The following is a 14,075-nucleotide window of genomic DNA, read 5'->3' as shown; positions in this document are numbered from 1 at the left end:
TGTAATCCAAAGCCTGTACCAGTGGCAATTCCCACGAATAGAAGATGTTCCTAATACTGAAACTGTCTTCCACAATCATGTGTGCAGCTGGAATCTACTCTGATGAGAAAGAAGAACTTGCTACGGGTGGTGATTGTTTTGCTCAACGTTCCTTCTTTCCCGGAAGCTCTTACCCCTGGGTATAGCACAGCCTGGTTTCCAGGTGTCACAGTACTGCCTGCTTGGTCTTAGCCATAGGAGCAAAGAAATTAAAGTTCTCTTCTTATTCCTCTTCCGTCTAAGGTCCTTGGAGACCATGGAAACAAGCCCCAACCTCCCCAGCAGCCCCAGCAGCCATCACAGCCCCAGCAGCCACCTCAGCAACAGCCATTTGCACCACCAGCAGGCCCACCGCCTCCCCCGCTGGCTGGGCCACCTCCACCACACTTCCTCCATCCTCCTCCGCCAGTTACTTCTGTTCCACCTCCCCTGCATCCTCCAGGTATGTGCTCACACAGCAATACATGGCAGTCCCAGGCTGCAAGTTAAAATGGCCCAGGCTTGGAGCAAGCCAAAGGTTTGATTATTAAATGCTATAGGACAGTCAAGCAGTTGGGTAACAAACAGGTCCTTGGGCCTGGCCAGTGTTTGTTGAGTGCCTCCATCAGCCATTTGCCCTTCAATGCTTATGAACTGGCAGCTGTTCCCTGGAAAAAAAAACAGCCTTCTAGGCTTTGTTTCTAGTTTGGGTGTTACTGATCCTTTTGCTTTATTGATAAATGGTCCTGTAGGCAGAGGCCAGGATTCTGAGAAGTCACCAGGAACACCTCCTGCAGTAACTCCTGTATTTTGCACCCACTTCACATGCAGAATAAAAAGCTCGCTCAAGGCTTTTAATCTGAGGAGGATTATTACTGAGGTACTTGCTGGTGAGCCATGCCTTTCATTAAAGTGATTGGCAAAATCAAGACAAATTGTTCACTTACAGAATCCCAGCAGAGTGAGGGTTCTAAGGGACCTCTGGGGATCATCCAGTCCAACCCCTCCGCTAAAGCAGGGGCACCCACAGCAGGTTGCCCAGTATCACGATGTCCAGGTAGTTTTGGAGTCTCTCCAGAGAAGGAGATTCTCTGGGCAGCCTGCTCCAGGACTCCAGCACCCTCACACCAAAGAAGTTTCTTCTCCTGTTCATATGGAGCCTCCTGGGTTCCAGTTTGTGCCCAGAGCCCCATGTCCTGTCACTGGGCACCACTGACAAGTCTTGATCCATCCTCTTGCCCCTCACCCTTTATCTCTTGCTGAGCATTGATCAGATCCCCTCTCAGGCTGCTCTTCTCCAGGCTCAACAGCCCCAGGGCTCTCAGCCTTTCCTCCTCGGAGAGAAGCTCCAGTCCTCGCTTGTTGTTTTGGTTTTTTTTGGTTGCTCACCAGGGTGACTGATTTCACTTTGCAGTTATGACTGCACTGTTTATTAAGTTTAAAAAATAAACCTTAGAACAACCAATAACAAACAAGGAAAAAGACCCACAGGCACCTGCAGCAGGATCTGCTCTCCAGCCCTTTCAGTTGTTCTGAAGCCAAATCAATTGTTTGTGTGTTGATGCTCCTGGATAAAGGAATTCTCTAGTGCAAGAGGGCAGCAACATTTAAAATTATCTGTAACATGAAAAGGAAAGAGATCATCATTAGGAAAAATTAGATTGGTAGGCTAATTACTGCTTAACAGCACTGATTTTTCTGCTGGTCTTTTTGCTCAGATACATGGGGTTTTATTCAAAAGTGTGGTGTTAGGTTTAGCTTGAGGTGCAGCAATGATGTGCTTTCCTCTTGTCCTCACTTGTTCTGCCTCTTTGTCTCCATAGGTCTGCCACCACCCGGTCCTATTCCAGGTAGGTCTTAACTTGCTCTTAGTAACAGCAGTGATTCTGAACACACAGATGGCCCTCTCTGAGTGTTTGAATTAAGTAATATGACACCAAGGCCCATTTTAAAGCCTGATTTAAGGCTAATAATCTCCAGCACAGTGTTGAACTCCAGCTGCTTACCTCGTATTGTGGACCTAATAAATAATAATCTGTAGCACTTCTTAATGCCATCTTGTTTGGTCTCTGAAGATCAGTTTAGGAAGTGAAATGGAGAACTTCAGATAGCAAAAGCCACTTAGTTCCATGTGAAATGGTTTAGTTCTTCTTAGGGCATTTGCACAGTGAGAAATTGATGCTTTGTATGGCAGCTGGGAGGAGGAGACTGAGCAGAACAAATGCCATTTCCATCAGAAGCCTTTGCTCCCTGGTGTGCAGTGAGGATGGTGAATGCTAATAGAGAAATGTAACAGTCAATCCTGTGCCTGAGTTAAGAGCCCCACAAATTCAGAGCTGCTATAAAACAGACTTTCTTCTAGCTGGAATTTATTTTTCCTTCTGGAAATTTTGCCTAGTCCCAGATGTAGCTGTTTGTGCAGCACACCAGCTGGAGTGAGAGTTGTGACCAGATGCCATACATGTGAAAATCCATGGTGGTGACCATGTACATGCAGTCAGGCCACTGCCTCTGTTGTGCTGGACAATTGGTCCATGTACTCAGATGTTCTGTGCCTAAAGCACTTGGGTCTTGCCCTCACTGTGTGTCATACATGTTGGACTTGATACACAACTATTGTGTCCATGCCTTTGTATTTATGCTCTGCCTTGAGCTTCCTAAATGGAGCTATGGAAAACCTTGCACTTGCAAGGCAGTCTCTCAGTCACTTAAAATGCCACTTTTCATTCTCCTCTCGGTGTACAGTAATATTTCAGAGCTGTTTTTCATCTTGTACTAGAAAGTACCTACTCATAGTAAGCTCAGGTGTAGAAGAACCATATTATAGTGCAACTGGACACAAACTGATCTTGTCTGTTGCCATTGCAGTGCCCAGCTGCTAGTCAAATGCATTTAGATTCAGATTGTTTGGGAGGAGGAAGGTGGACATGATGACCAGGCTGTTCCAAAGTACTTCCACTTCAGGTTGCTGGGTTGGAAAGGGAGATGAGGGAAAAGACCTGCTAACTACGATCATGGCGATCCAGCAGCATCGAAGTTGGGTGCTTATCATCGCAGCGCTTTGAAGAACTTGCTCTTGGTGAGCAGGTGTGATTGAAATGCTCTAGGCATTGCATTTTATTGGAACATCTTAGGAAGAGGAGGGGAAAAGTATCCAAGAGTGCAATGTGTCTCCCAACTAGTTCACAGTGTAGATCTCCACTGGATACTTCAGGCTCTTTTTGCAGTGAGGCACTTCTAGGGAGAGGTTCTTCTGACCTATTTTAGGTGTTCAGAGGGAGAGGTGATGAACTGTCCCACAGTTTCAATGACTGCTGGTTCAACTCCCTTGACTTGAAAAGGAACCTGTAGCTGCCAGTCTCAATATAAAGGACTGCAGAGAGACAGATGATTCCTGTCTTTGTTATCAGTGCAGTTTGATTCTCCATTTTTGCTGTTCAATACTAAACAGAGGAATTGCTATGCAAAGTCAAGCCACTGGGTGGTTAGTCTGCTCTTGTTGGCATTGATAGCTGCCTACAGAAATAATGATTGCTTATGGTTATGGAAACAAGTTCAAGAAGCTCCCTTAGGAGCAGTCAGCATGCCTTTCACTTTCAGGTTGGTCATGAGGCCTTTGGCTTCCAAGGTTTATGTCCTTTCTGGAAATGGCCTTCATAAAGTGCTGCTGAATTCTGCTTTGTTGAAGATGGTCCCTTGTGGTTTTGTATACCAACTCACCATGTGTTTGACTCTGGGCTCATGTTTAATGCCAGACCTTTCAGACAACTCTGTTCATTGTTGTTGCTGTGTCCTCATGGTTTTTAAATGTCTGAGCTCACAAAATTGGCTTCCTTTATAGACAAACCAAACCAGTGAATTGTTACCTGCTTTGCAGGAGACAACGTTCTGCTCAATAGATCAATAAAACCTTTGCAGTAGGTGCAACCTGTCTGCATCCCAAGATCTTTGTCTTCCACAGGACTGCAAGGGTTAATGTTTACTCCTTACTTAATCTTACATTTAAGATGAACAAGCCAAAACAAAAGATAGTTCTTCCTTTGTTTTACTTTCCATGCCCCTCCAGAGCTAACATAGCTGTAGGGTTTTAATTCTGGTAGTAGATACTACCCTGAGGGAAAAATTACAAACTGGGCCTTTTTTTAGAGTAAAAAGATGTTTGAACTGCTATGAACTGTAAACAGCAATGAAGTCTTGCTCCCTCATGGGGAGCTGAGAGATCCTTGTGATGACTTCTACTTCTGTGTCTAGGGTTGTTCCCGCCTCCTCTGGCACCACCACCAGCTCTCCTCATTCCAACCTTGGATGGGTAAGACCACACCTGGGCTGAGCCAGCCTTCATAAGGAGGAGAGGAGGAGGATAAGTCTCAAATCAGGGTTAGAAATTCTTAGTCTGGTGATGGATTGGGGTGAGGGTTGAGAGCAGAGCCCATAGGGAATACTCTGTAGGGAATCTGCACCTTGATGTGGTGTATTCATGACACAGGAAAGAGTCAGTGGAAGTTAGGTCAGTCCTTGGGTCTATCCAGAGCAGTGGAGAGCAGGTTATGTTAGGCCTGATGTTTTCTATAAAGGTCTCCAGGTACTTTGTCAGGGCTGGCTATTTCCCAGTGCCTGATTCTGCCTGATTTAGGGCAGGGAGGGGTAGAGCAGGACAAGCACTTGAGGTACAGCAGATACAGAAGCTGAGGCAAAGCAACTGCACCTGTATGAGCTTCTGGTTGTTTGCAGTGCAAAATGAATCATAGGTTTGGGTTGGAAGCAACCTTAAAGATCATCTAGTTTCAGACCCTCTGCCATGGGCAGGGACACCTCCTACTAGTCCAGGTTGCTCAAGGCCTCATCCAGCCTGGCTTGGAACACGTCCAGGCTTGGAGCCTCCACAACTTCCCTGGGCAGCCTGTTCCTGTCTCACCAGAAACAGATTGACTTGAAACCATAGCTTTGCCACAGACCTTTAGAAAAAATGGGGTGAGCTTACAGCACAGAGGTACCTGCAGGGGGGGTCACTGGTGTTAGTAATGTGTGTCCTCTCCTCTCCCCACAGCCAACCAGCCAGCTACAACAACAGGCAGCCTCCACCATTTGGCTACAACTCTGCAGGTGAGCACTGTAGATAACAAGTCAAATTGCTTCATCTCTTCTCTTGTACTTGGTGTTTCAGGCCTTCCCTAAGCTGATGGACATCATGTTTGCTTTAGCTGTAGGGTCCTGCTTGTGCCCCAGACTATCCCAGTCACTGATGACACCACAGAATGTCTGGCAAGCGAGTGCTTTGTAGTGTTGGTGGATGCAGTTTTGTAGCTGAGTGCTAAAGCCTCAGATCACTTTTTTTGGTGCAGATGTCCAGCAACAGAGCAGTTTCCCATGTGCCTCAGCAACACCTTCTTGTCCTTGTTTGCACACATTTGCTCACACTCCCTCAAGCTTTCTTCTTTTTCCCCACACCCTCAGCTTCCCATCTCCTCCCTGAGCTTTTGAATGCCCTCCTCCCCCACTGGATCATCTCCTTTGCCTGCGGGCACACGCAGACTTCTGTCTCCTTTGTTTTGTAATGGTGGAGGCAGTGCCAGAATTCCAGAGTTCCTTCCCTGTCCCGGGCTTGCCAGCAATGTCCATGTCCTCGCTTTTCCTTAGTGACCAGCACATGGAGCAGTGACTCTTCCTTGTGCTGAGCAGTGACAGGCAGGATGGACAGCATGATAAGCAGCACCATGCTGTCACCTCTGCAGGAGGTGGTTGGAGGAGTGGGCAGTGTGGGGCCTTCATGAGAAACGGGAGGCTCAAGTGCTGTCTCATGTTGCCTTCCAACAGGTGGTTCTCTCTGGGACATGCCCTCACTGGTCCAGCTGAGCAGGCCCTAGCAGGCCAGCATCTGGATGAGGAGGTGCTGATGGCTCTGGGCTCATGGAAGTGTTGTGGTTGGAAAAGACCTCTAAGATCATTAAGTCCAGCTGGCAACCTAACACCACCACGGCCATTGAACCATGTCCTGGATCCTGCATAATCCTTGATTAACAGTTTGTGTCCCTCGCTCCTTCCCCAGGTACCACCTTAGACCAGAAGGTACCTGTGAGAAGTGAGACCTTCCAAGTGTGGCTAGCCCTAGAGTCTAGGGCTGACCAAATTCATCAGTCTCAGCACTGCAGGCACCTTGCCCCGCAAGCCAGGATGTCTGAGAGGGATGGGCTAAAAGCTTTCTCAGTGGAGACCTTCTAGCAGGACCTGGATAGCAGGAGCTGGGGGAGTGCACAGCCCTCGCAGGAATGTGCTGGGGAGATGTTGCTGTGATGTTTGTAAATCTCTGTATTCACCTTTCCTGAGGGAAAAGGTGTCTACACGTTCCTACCAACTGCTGAAAGTGCAAAGGGAGAGTGAGGACAGGAGGGAGCTGGGCTGTTGTCTCCTTGGCTTCTGCTGTACCTCCCGAGGGTGTTTTGGAAAGGTGCTTCAGATGAGGAGGGTTGTGCTCTCTCGCTGCAGATTCAGGTTTCATCAGCTACCCGCCCATCTCCACGTCCCACACGCCCTGGGTGACGACGGTGGACAAAGGCACGAGCAGCTCCAGCAGCAGCCATTGGGAGTACTCGGGCTCCAGGCGCGAGCGGGAGCGGGAACGGGAGCGGGAGCGGGAACGCGAGCGAGACCGGGACCGCACCCCCACCACCAGCGAGTACAACAAGTGAGTGCTGGGCTCCCACAGCCTGCTCACTGCCGCCCAGCCGGGAGCTCTGGCGCTGCCCTGCAGCCCCAGAAGGTGTCTGATCAAGGGATGGGTTCGTTGGTTACCACAGAATCCCCAAATCCCAGGTGTGGTGGGGGTTAGAAGGGACCTCTGAAGAATCCGGAGCCCCAGCTAGTGCAGGATCAGCTGGAGTAAATCATACAGGAACACATCCAGGCAGGTTTTGAGTGCCTTCAGAGACAGAGGCTTCACAACCTTTCTGGGCAGCCTGCTCCAGTGCTCTGCCACCCTCAGTGCCAGTATAATTGCTGAAATGTCTAGGGAAGGGATACCTTGGGTCAATAACCAGAGGACAAACTAGGAGCTGGCTGGCCTCCTGTTGCTGTTTTTTGTTTAAACCCAGCAGAACCAGTTACACTTGCTCTCACCTGTAATGTGAGGCCAGTACACGAGCTAGCCCCTCTGTCTAGTAGATACTCAGTGTGAAGTGTCTCAGGAGCTGCTGCTTCATGTCTCCTAAACACAGCTGTCAGATCAAAGGCAAAACCACCCTGCTTTGCTCAGCTCTGCTGCAAGGGACTCCTGGAGCAAGGAGTGCCCTTCACCAGAACCTGGAAATCCTTAACCAGACATTTCTGTGGCAGTGCTGGGGACAGCCTCTTTGGTGGGAACTGGTGTGATCTCTGGTGACAGCAGTGCTGGGAGCACTTGGGGAGGGAGCCTTTCAACCTCCCAGCATTGATCTAGAGTGCTGAAGGCTGGGCTGTGAGGCTCTAAAACCATCACTTACTGGTTCACTGTCACAGGCAGCGTCAGTGTTTTGCCATCTCAGAAATACCAAGAGTCATTCCAAACACGCTCAGAATGCACATTCCTGCTGGGGAACTTCCCTGCCCAGGGGCTGAGCAAACAGGGAAGCATTTTCCTAATCTTTGCTCTTCCCCCCATTTCTACTTTTTTTTTCCTGACAAACTTGTGGGCACTGTGGGTGAAAGGAGGAGGAATAGGAGAGAAGACAAAGTTGCTGCAGCTGGGAGAGCTCAGACTCCCACGCTTCCTGAGCAGGTTGGTGCTGCTGCCAAGTCCTGTGGACAGCACTACTGAGCAGATTGTTGGCATTGCTGAGAGCTCTGGAGCATGATGACCTCTGAGATCGGGGCAGGTAGCTGTCCTCCATGGAGTCCTGTGGGGCACTCCCAGGTGATTGATACTGGACCTTATTTGTCTAGCTTGATTCCACAGAATCATGGAATGCTTTGGGTTGGAAGGGGCCTTTTAAGGTTGTCTAGACCAAGCCCCATGAGTGTTAAGAGTGATGCTTCAGACTTCATTTCTCAGAGTCTGAATATTGTTTCCCACAGTGGGACTTGTAACCTTTTAGACTTTGGCTTTCAGAAGTTGAGTAAGGGCTGTGAGGTGTAGAGGAGAGTGTGGGATGGGTCTGGATTAGGGATACATCACTCTCACTCATCTGTGTGGATCAAATGAGGTGCCTTCAGCAGGTAGGTAGGGGTAGACAGAGAGACCGTGTCAGCTGTTCTTAGAGTTTTGAACTCATGGGGAAGAAAATGATCCCTCGGTGTAACTCACACAAGAGAGTTACAGGTTATCTGCAACAAAAGCACTGGGAGGTAAAACCCAGCACCAGGGGAGGTGGAATGGTAAGAGGAGCATGTTTCTGTTGGTTCTGAACAAGATATTTGGATGTCTTGGGCATATTCCAGGACTGGGGGAGCAAAAGCCTTGAAACATTGGCCACATGCCTGCTGCTAAGGTACTCCCTTGGCAAATCCATGGTATTCAACTGTCTGGGCTTCCCAGCTCTGTAATAGTCCAGTGGAGAAAGTTATTTCTTGATGGTGACAAATGGATTGGGTCACAGCCTGGGTTCAGTGAGCAGCAGCAGCTCATCATTACAGGTTCTTTCAGGAGCATCACAAAATCCATGTTGCTGGAGTAAGAGGTGGGAGATGTACATAAAGGGTGGCTACCAGGAGTCAGATGGAAAAGGGCTGGGGGCAAAGGGTACAAGTTACTGCTGGGGAGATTCCAATGGGACTCCAGAAGAAAATGCTTCCCTAAGAACAGAGAGACGCTGGAATCATCTCCCAAGGGAAGCAATGGATTCCTCTACACTGGTCAGTGTTAAGACTCAGCCTGACAGGGCGCTGGGCCAGTTCCTTTCAACTACACAATCGCCTCGAAAGGCCGGGCCAGGTGGTCCTTGGGGTCCCCGGGAAGCTGGCATTCCGTGTGCTCTGCAGGTGTGGTTGGTGAGGGTGGGGTCGCTGTGCCCGGCTGCCCTGCCTGACTCCTCGCTCCCGCCCCGCAGTGACGACGAGCGGTACCGCTACTACAGCCGCGAGCGCAGCTACGACTTCGAGCGCGACTACCGCCGCAGCCGGGACCGCAGCCGCGAGCGCGAGGACCGGCACCGGGAGCGCCGGCACCGGGACAAGGAGGAGAGCAGCAAGCATAAGTCCTCCCGACGGTGAGAGCTGCTGGGCTTCGGCTGGGCTGCTGCTGGGGACACACAGAATCGCAGAGGGTGACGCTCTAGCCCCAGGCCTGGGTTGGAAGGGACCTTAAAGATCCAACCCCCTTCCATGGGCAGGGACACACCCTACTAGATCAGGTTGCTAAAGGCCCTGTCCAAACGGGCTTTGAACACTTCTGGGGTTGGAGCCTCCACATCTCTGGACAACTTGTTCCAGTGCATCACCACCCTGATGAGGAAGAATTTCCTCTTAATGTCTAATCTAAATCCAGCTTCTTCCACTTTGAAGCCATCACCTCTCATCCTGTCATTCCATGCCTTTGTAAAAAGTCCCTCTGCAGCTCCCCTGTATCCCCTCTCCTGGAAGGCTGCTCTAAGGTCTTCTTGGAGCCTTCTCTTCTCCTGGCTGAACAAACCCAGCTCTCACGGCAGAGGGCTTCCAGCCCTCCCATCACTGCTGTGGCCTCCTCTGGCCCTGCTCCAACAGCTCCATGTCTCTGCTGTGCTCAGGACTCCAGAGCTGGCCCCAACACTGCAGGTGGGGTCTCAGCAGAGTGGAGCAGAGGGGCAGGATCCCCTCCCTCCACCTGCTGCCCATGCTGCTGGGGATCAGCCCAGGACTGGGATGGCTCTGGGTTGTGAGTGCACAGTGCCAGCTCATGTCCAGCTCTTCACCTGCTAGCACCCCCAAACTGGTTGTTCTGGCTGCTGCTGTCCTGAGCTGTGACATGCAGGAAGAAAAAGTGCTCTGGGGCAGATACTTGGGCAGGAGGCAGAACAGGGAGGGGAGCCCTTGGTGTGGGTAAGGTCTCAATTAGGCAGCATGCAGGGTGGCAGATCCCTGCCACCGGCACAGGACACTCATGCTTCTGGTCGAGTTTTGTGTTTTGAGAAGAGCTTCCTTCAACCTGTAATCTGAAATTTCCCCTTGGGACAGGAGGCTGCATGATCAGAGCTGTGTCCAGCGCTTGTGGTAGTGAGGTTGCTGATGATCTGGGCAGACCTGAAACACTTGGAGCAGAGCAGGATGTCCTAAAAATCAAAGCTTTTCTGGAGAAAATGGATTTGCTGCAGATGATCTTCCTGTGAGAGCATTCCTCTTGTCACTGCTCTGAGGCAAGGCTCAGCTGCTGTTTCAGTTCACATCCTGGTAATGGCTTGAGCAGACTTGCTCCCTGGTTTTTGGTGCCTCAACTTCCTTCTTTCAGATGAAACCCCTGCCAGCTCTGTTGGTAATTTACCTTCATTTTGAAACTGTTATCAGAAAAACTCCTACACAGTGGCTGGAGGCAAAAGGCTGCTCTTGTCCCTAAGGGGATGAATACGTTTTGAAGAAAGGATGGATTGCTGACGGGTTGGGAACAAAGGGATGGGAAGAAAGGCTTCAGAACTGAAAACAAACCAAATGGAAGCTGAGCTGATACCAGACTAAGAAGGCAATAGCTTTAAGGGTTATTTCTCAGCTTCCTCTGCTCAGAATTGAAACCCAGTGTTAGAAACCTGACTGCTTAAACAGGATGGAATCTAGTAAAGCAACATCAGAGCCTGCCTGAGGGCTTGATTTCCAGAGCTAGGCTACAGCATGAGGTAGTAGTGAGGTGACTTATCCCCTGTGCCTCAAACCACACATAGGTGCTCTGTGTCTTGCTGAGAGTGGTGAGGTGGAGAGTGTTCGTTAGCCAGAACAAATGGATGAGCAGGGGCTCCCTGAGGCACTGTGAGAGCTGAGCCTGTTGAAGGCATTTGCAGGAAGATGAAAGGGTTTCCTTGTAGGTTCCAGTTTCCACAGCTTGACCAGTCTGAAGGAAATCCCTGATGCTGCTTTCAATATAAGAGGACAGTCACTTTGCTGAAGCATAAGCCACCACCATGGTGCTGTCCACCAGGTGGCTGGAGATGTGCTGAGGAGCAGGAGGCAACAGCCTGGTTGGTTTTTCTTCCCCCTCAACAACTGTGAAACCATTTAATAAACAATTCAGAAAATGACTCAACTCCTGGGCTTCAGTGGCTCAGCCAGTTAGGGCTGTCTCTGCTAAACTGGCATCCAGATGTGGCAAGAATTTGTCTGTACACCTGACCGTCCCCACTGGTGGAGCTGTGTGTCTGTCCTGTGTGCCCAGACATCTTCCTGTGATCACCTGATCTGTTTGAATCCTGCTACTTCCACATCACAGTCAGCTCTAGAGACCTCACCTGGTTTTTCAGCCTTAGGAGGAAGAATTGTATGCTTGAGGACCAAGGACCAGAGTGGGCCCAACCAGAGCTCCCATCTTCCATCCCCGGGGATGTGGGGCTGCTGGGCAGGCTGTGTGTCCATGCTGCAGCAGGCTGTGGGCAGTAGCAGGGCTCAGAGGTTTGCACCACCTCATCAGAGCTGCTTCTGGCTGGGATCTCTCCCACATCACAGAAATCCCACATTAAACATCCACAGCTCACCAGCTGCACCTGGAAAACAGCTCTGAGTGAGGAGGTAGAGTTTTAAAGCACAAAGCCAGTCAAGTGATAGGTTGGTTGCAGAAGTAGAAACAGAATCTGCCTCATCAATCCCTTTCTTGCCTCTGGTCCAGGGGTTTCCTGAGGTCTTAAGGGAACTGAAGGTTTCAAACACCTCCTGGATTTAGTGTTTCACATTGAAGTTCAAGATGTGTCAAATTTGTTAGAGCTTCCTTGGGAGTGGGAAGGACAGATCTGGGCCACTCACTCCAAGGACATTGAGGTGCTGGAGCAGGTCCAGAGAAGGGCAACACAGCTGGTGAAGGCTCTGGAGAACAGGTCTGGTGAGGAGCAGCTGAGGGAACTGGGTTGGTTCAGCCTGGAAAAAGGAGGCTGAGGGGAGACCTCCTTGCTGTGTGCAAGTCCCTGAAAGGAGTTTGTGGCTAGGTGGGAGTTGGTCTTTTGTCCTTGGGAACAAGTGACAGGACAAGAGGAAATGGCCTCAAGTTGCCCCAGGGGAGATTTAGGTTGGACATTAGAAGAAGCTTCTTCACTGAAAGGATTTCTCAACCCTTGGAACAGAATGTCTAGGGAGGTGGTTGAATTCAGATTGCTGGAGGGGTTTAAAAGCCAGAGAGATGTGTTGCTGAGGGACATGGTTTAGCACCAGACTTGGCAGCGCTAGAGAATAGCTGGACGCAATGATCTTAAAGGTTTTTCCACACGAAAAGCTGTGATTGCTCATAAAACCCACCCTGGGATCTTCCTGACAGCATCTGTCTCACTCTCTACCTGCTGAAGCCGTGTGCTGAGGCAGTGCATGGTGCAGAGCCACCCTCTCCCATGGTTTGTAGGCCCTGCTCTGGGTTCATCCCTGTGGGACACCAGATCATCACAGACAAACAGCCCAGCCTTTCCCTGGGTTCCTGATGTCCTCTGCACTTCTGCTCTGCCTGCTACTTCTTGCAGATCAAACTGCCCTGTTCCCTCCACATGCAGCGTTGGTGTGTTCAGGCCTGTGCCATGATGAGGCAGGCTGTGGTGGAACTTGGTGGAACTTATCTCCCCTTCCTTCCCCACCACAGCAAGCAGCACGAGAGCGAGGAGGGGGAGAGTCACCGGCGCCACAAGCACAAAAAGAACAAGCGCAGCAAGGAGGAGAAGGAGGCCAGCGAGGACGGTGCCCAGGAAGGAGAGGAGCAGGATGCCAAGGAGTAACCATCACCTGCAGCCCTCAGCAGGAACTCGCTCCGTTGGAACCAGCGCGGCAGTGGTGATGGTTTGGTTTGAGGCTTTGATTTTGACTTTTTTTTATTATTGTTGTTATTTTTTGGTATTATTATTTTTCTTTCCAAGGGGAGAGAGAGGCTGACTCTGGGTGAGCAGCAGTGCACCTCGCAGGGGGTGGAGAGTGGAGGCTTGCAGGTGCGCTTCGACTTTTGTTGGGTTTTCTTTTTGATACAAGACAAACTACAGCAGTCCTGAGATCCCAAGCACTGAGCTACTCCTAAGCATCCCTGGAGAGAACTTTGCTGTGTCAGATCCTATGGTTTCTGATGGAAGATGGCTTCAGCTGAAACTAACACGTTTAGGTCACAGTTTTTATTATGGCCTTTTTTTTTTCATCATCATCATCATTCCTCTTTGAAAAACAGGACAGTAAGTGCAACTCAAGATTTATTGTCCAAAGAAAGGTGTGATTTAGGATCCTGAGAGCCAGCTTAGAGCCTGGCTTCTAGTAGTGGAAAAAGTCTCATCCCCAAATAAATTTCTTTAGAGCACAAAACCACCTCCTGATTTCTCCATGGCCAGATGGGCAGCACAGGAGGAGGACGAACTGCTTCCAGTGGTGGGACACAAGCTCCTGCCTTGCTCTGATGGCTTTGAGAAGCTATCGTGTGTTTACACAGGGTGTGCAAAGACTCCAAACCTGGCTGCTTTTTGTGTGCTTTGTTTTGTTTTTTTAACTAAAAATAGTTCTGTCATATGTTGCAAGGTGGGAAACCCACTGAAGACCCAGAGCATGAATTTCTCTGTGATGAGATCTGACTAACTTGGTTTTGTTTTTACTAAGAGCTGAAGAACCCAGTGCAGTAGAGAAGGTGAAGTCCCACCTGGCAGCTTGCCCTCCTGGGCTTGGCTTCTTTCTGGTTTTGGTTCTCACCCACACTCCTGTGCCACACATTCCTTCCCCCTAGAGCTCCAAATAAATCCAGTTGAATTCCAAAGTTCTTTTGGACTTAGTATTGGGTGGGGAGGGAGTAAACAGAGAGATTTTGGGGTGGGAAGAACAGGGGAAATAATTTTGAGGGGTTTGGATCTATGTAGGGCTTAGATGCTGCACCTCCCTTTGTGTCAGCCCACAACTGTCTCATTTTTTAAGTATCTTCCACTGCTTTTGACTTCTAACTTAAAACTGTCTGAAATCTTTGCCCTAAAATA

The 14,075-nt window shown here is 49.8% G+C and overlaps 1 protein-coding gene across 1 annotated transcript in view; it reads left to right on the top strand.

Annotated features, from left to right (window-relative positions):
- Positions 1-13,707, top strand: part of LOC104300150 (pre-mRNA 3'-end-processing factor FIP1-like) — a 29,720-nt gene extending 16,013 nt beyond the window's left edge. Inside the window, exons 10-16 of the mRNA XM_054169374.1 lie at positions 283-481; positions 1,842-1,868; positions 4,270-4,327; positions 5,066-5,121; positions 6,502-6,700; positions 9,036-9,194; positions 12,719-13,707. Of these exons, the coding sequence (XP_054025349.1) occupies positions 283-481; positions 1,842-1,868; positions 4,270-4,327; positions 5,066-5,121; positions 6,502-6,700; positions 9,036-9,194; positions 12,719-12,851 (831 nt within the window). The 3' untranslated portion in view covers positions 12,852-13,707. The remainder of the gene's footprint in view (positions 1-282; positions 482-1,841; positions 1,869-4,269; positions 4,328-5,065; positions 5,122-6,501; positions 6,701-9,035; positions 9,195-12,718) is intronic.
- Positions 13,708-14,075: the final 368 nt, after the last annotated feature.

Source organism: Dryobates pubescens, chromosome 18 (assembly GCF_014839835.1).
Source record: "Dryobates pubescens isolate bDryPub1 chromosome 18, bDryPub1.pri, whole genome shotgun sequence".
In the NCBI taxonomy this organism is placed as follows: domain Eukaryota; kingdom Metazoa; phylum Chordata; class Aves; order Piciformes; family Picidae; genus Dryobates; species Dryobates pubescens.
Note: the sequence above shows the minus strand (reverse complement) of the source record. Positions and strands in the feature narration are given on the sequence as shown.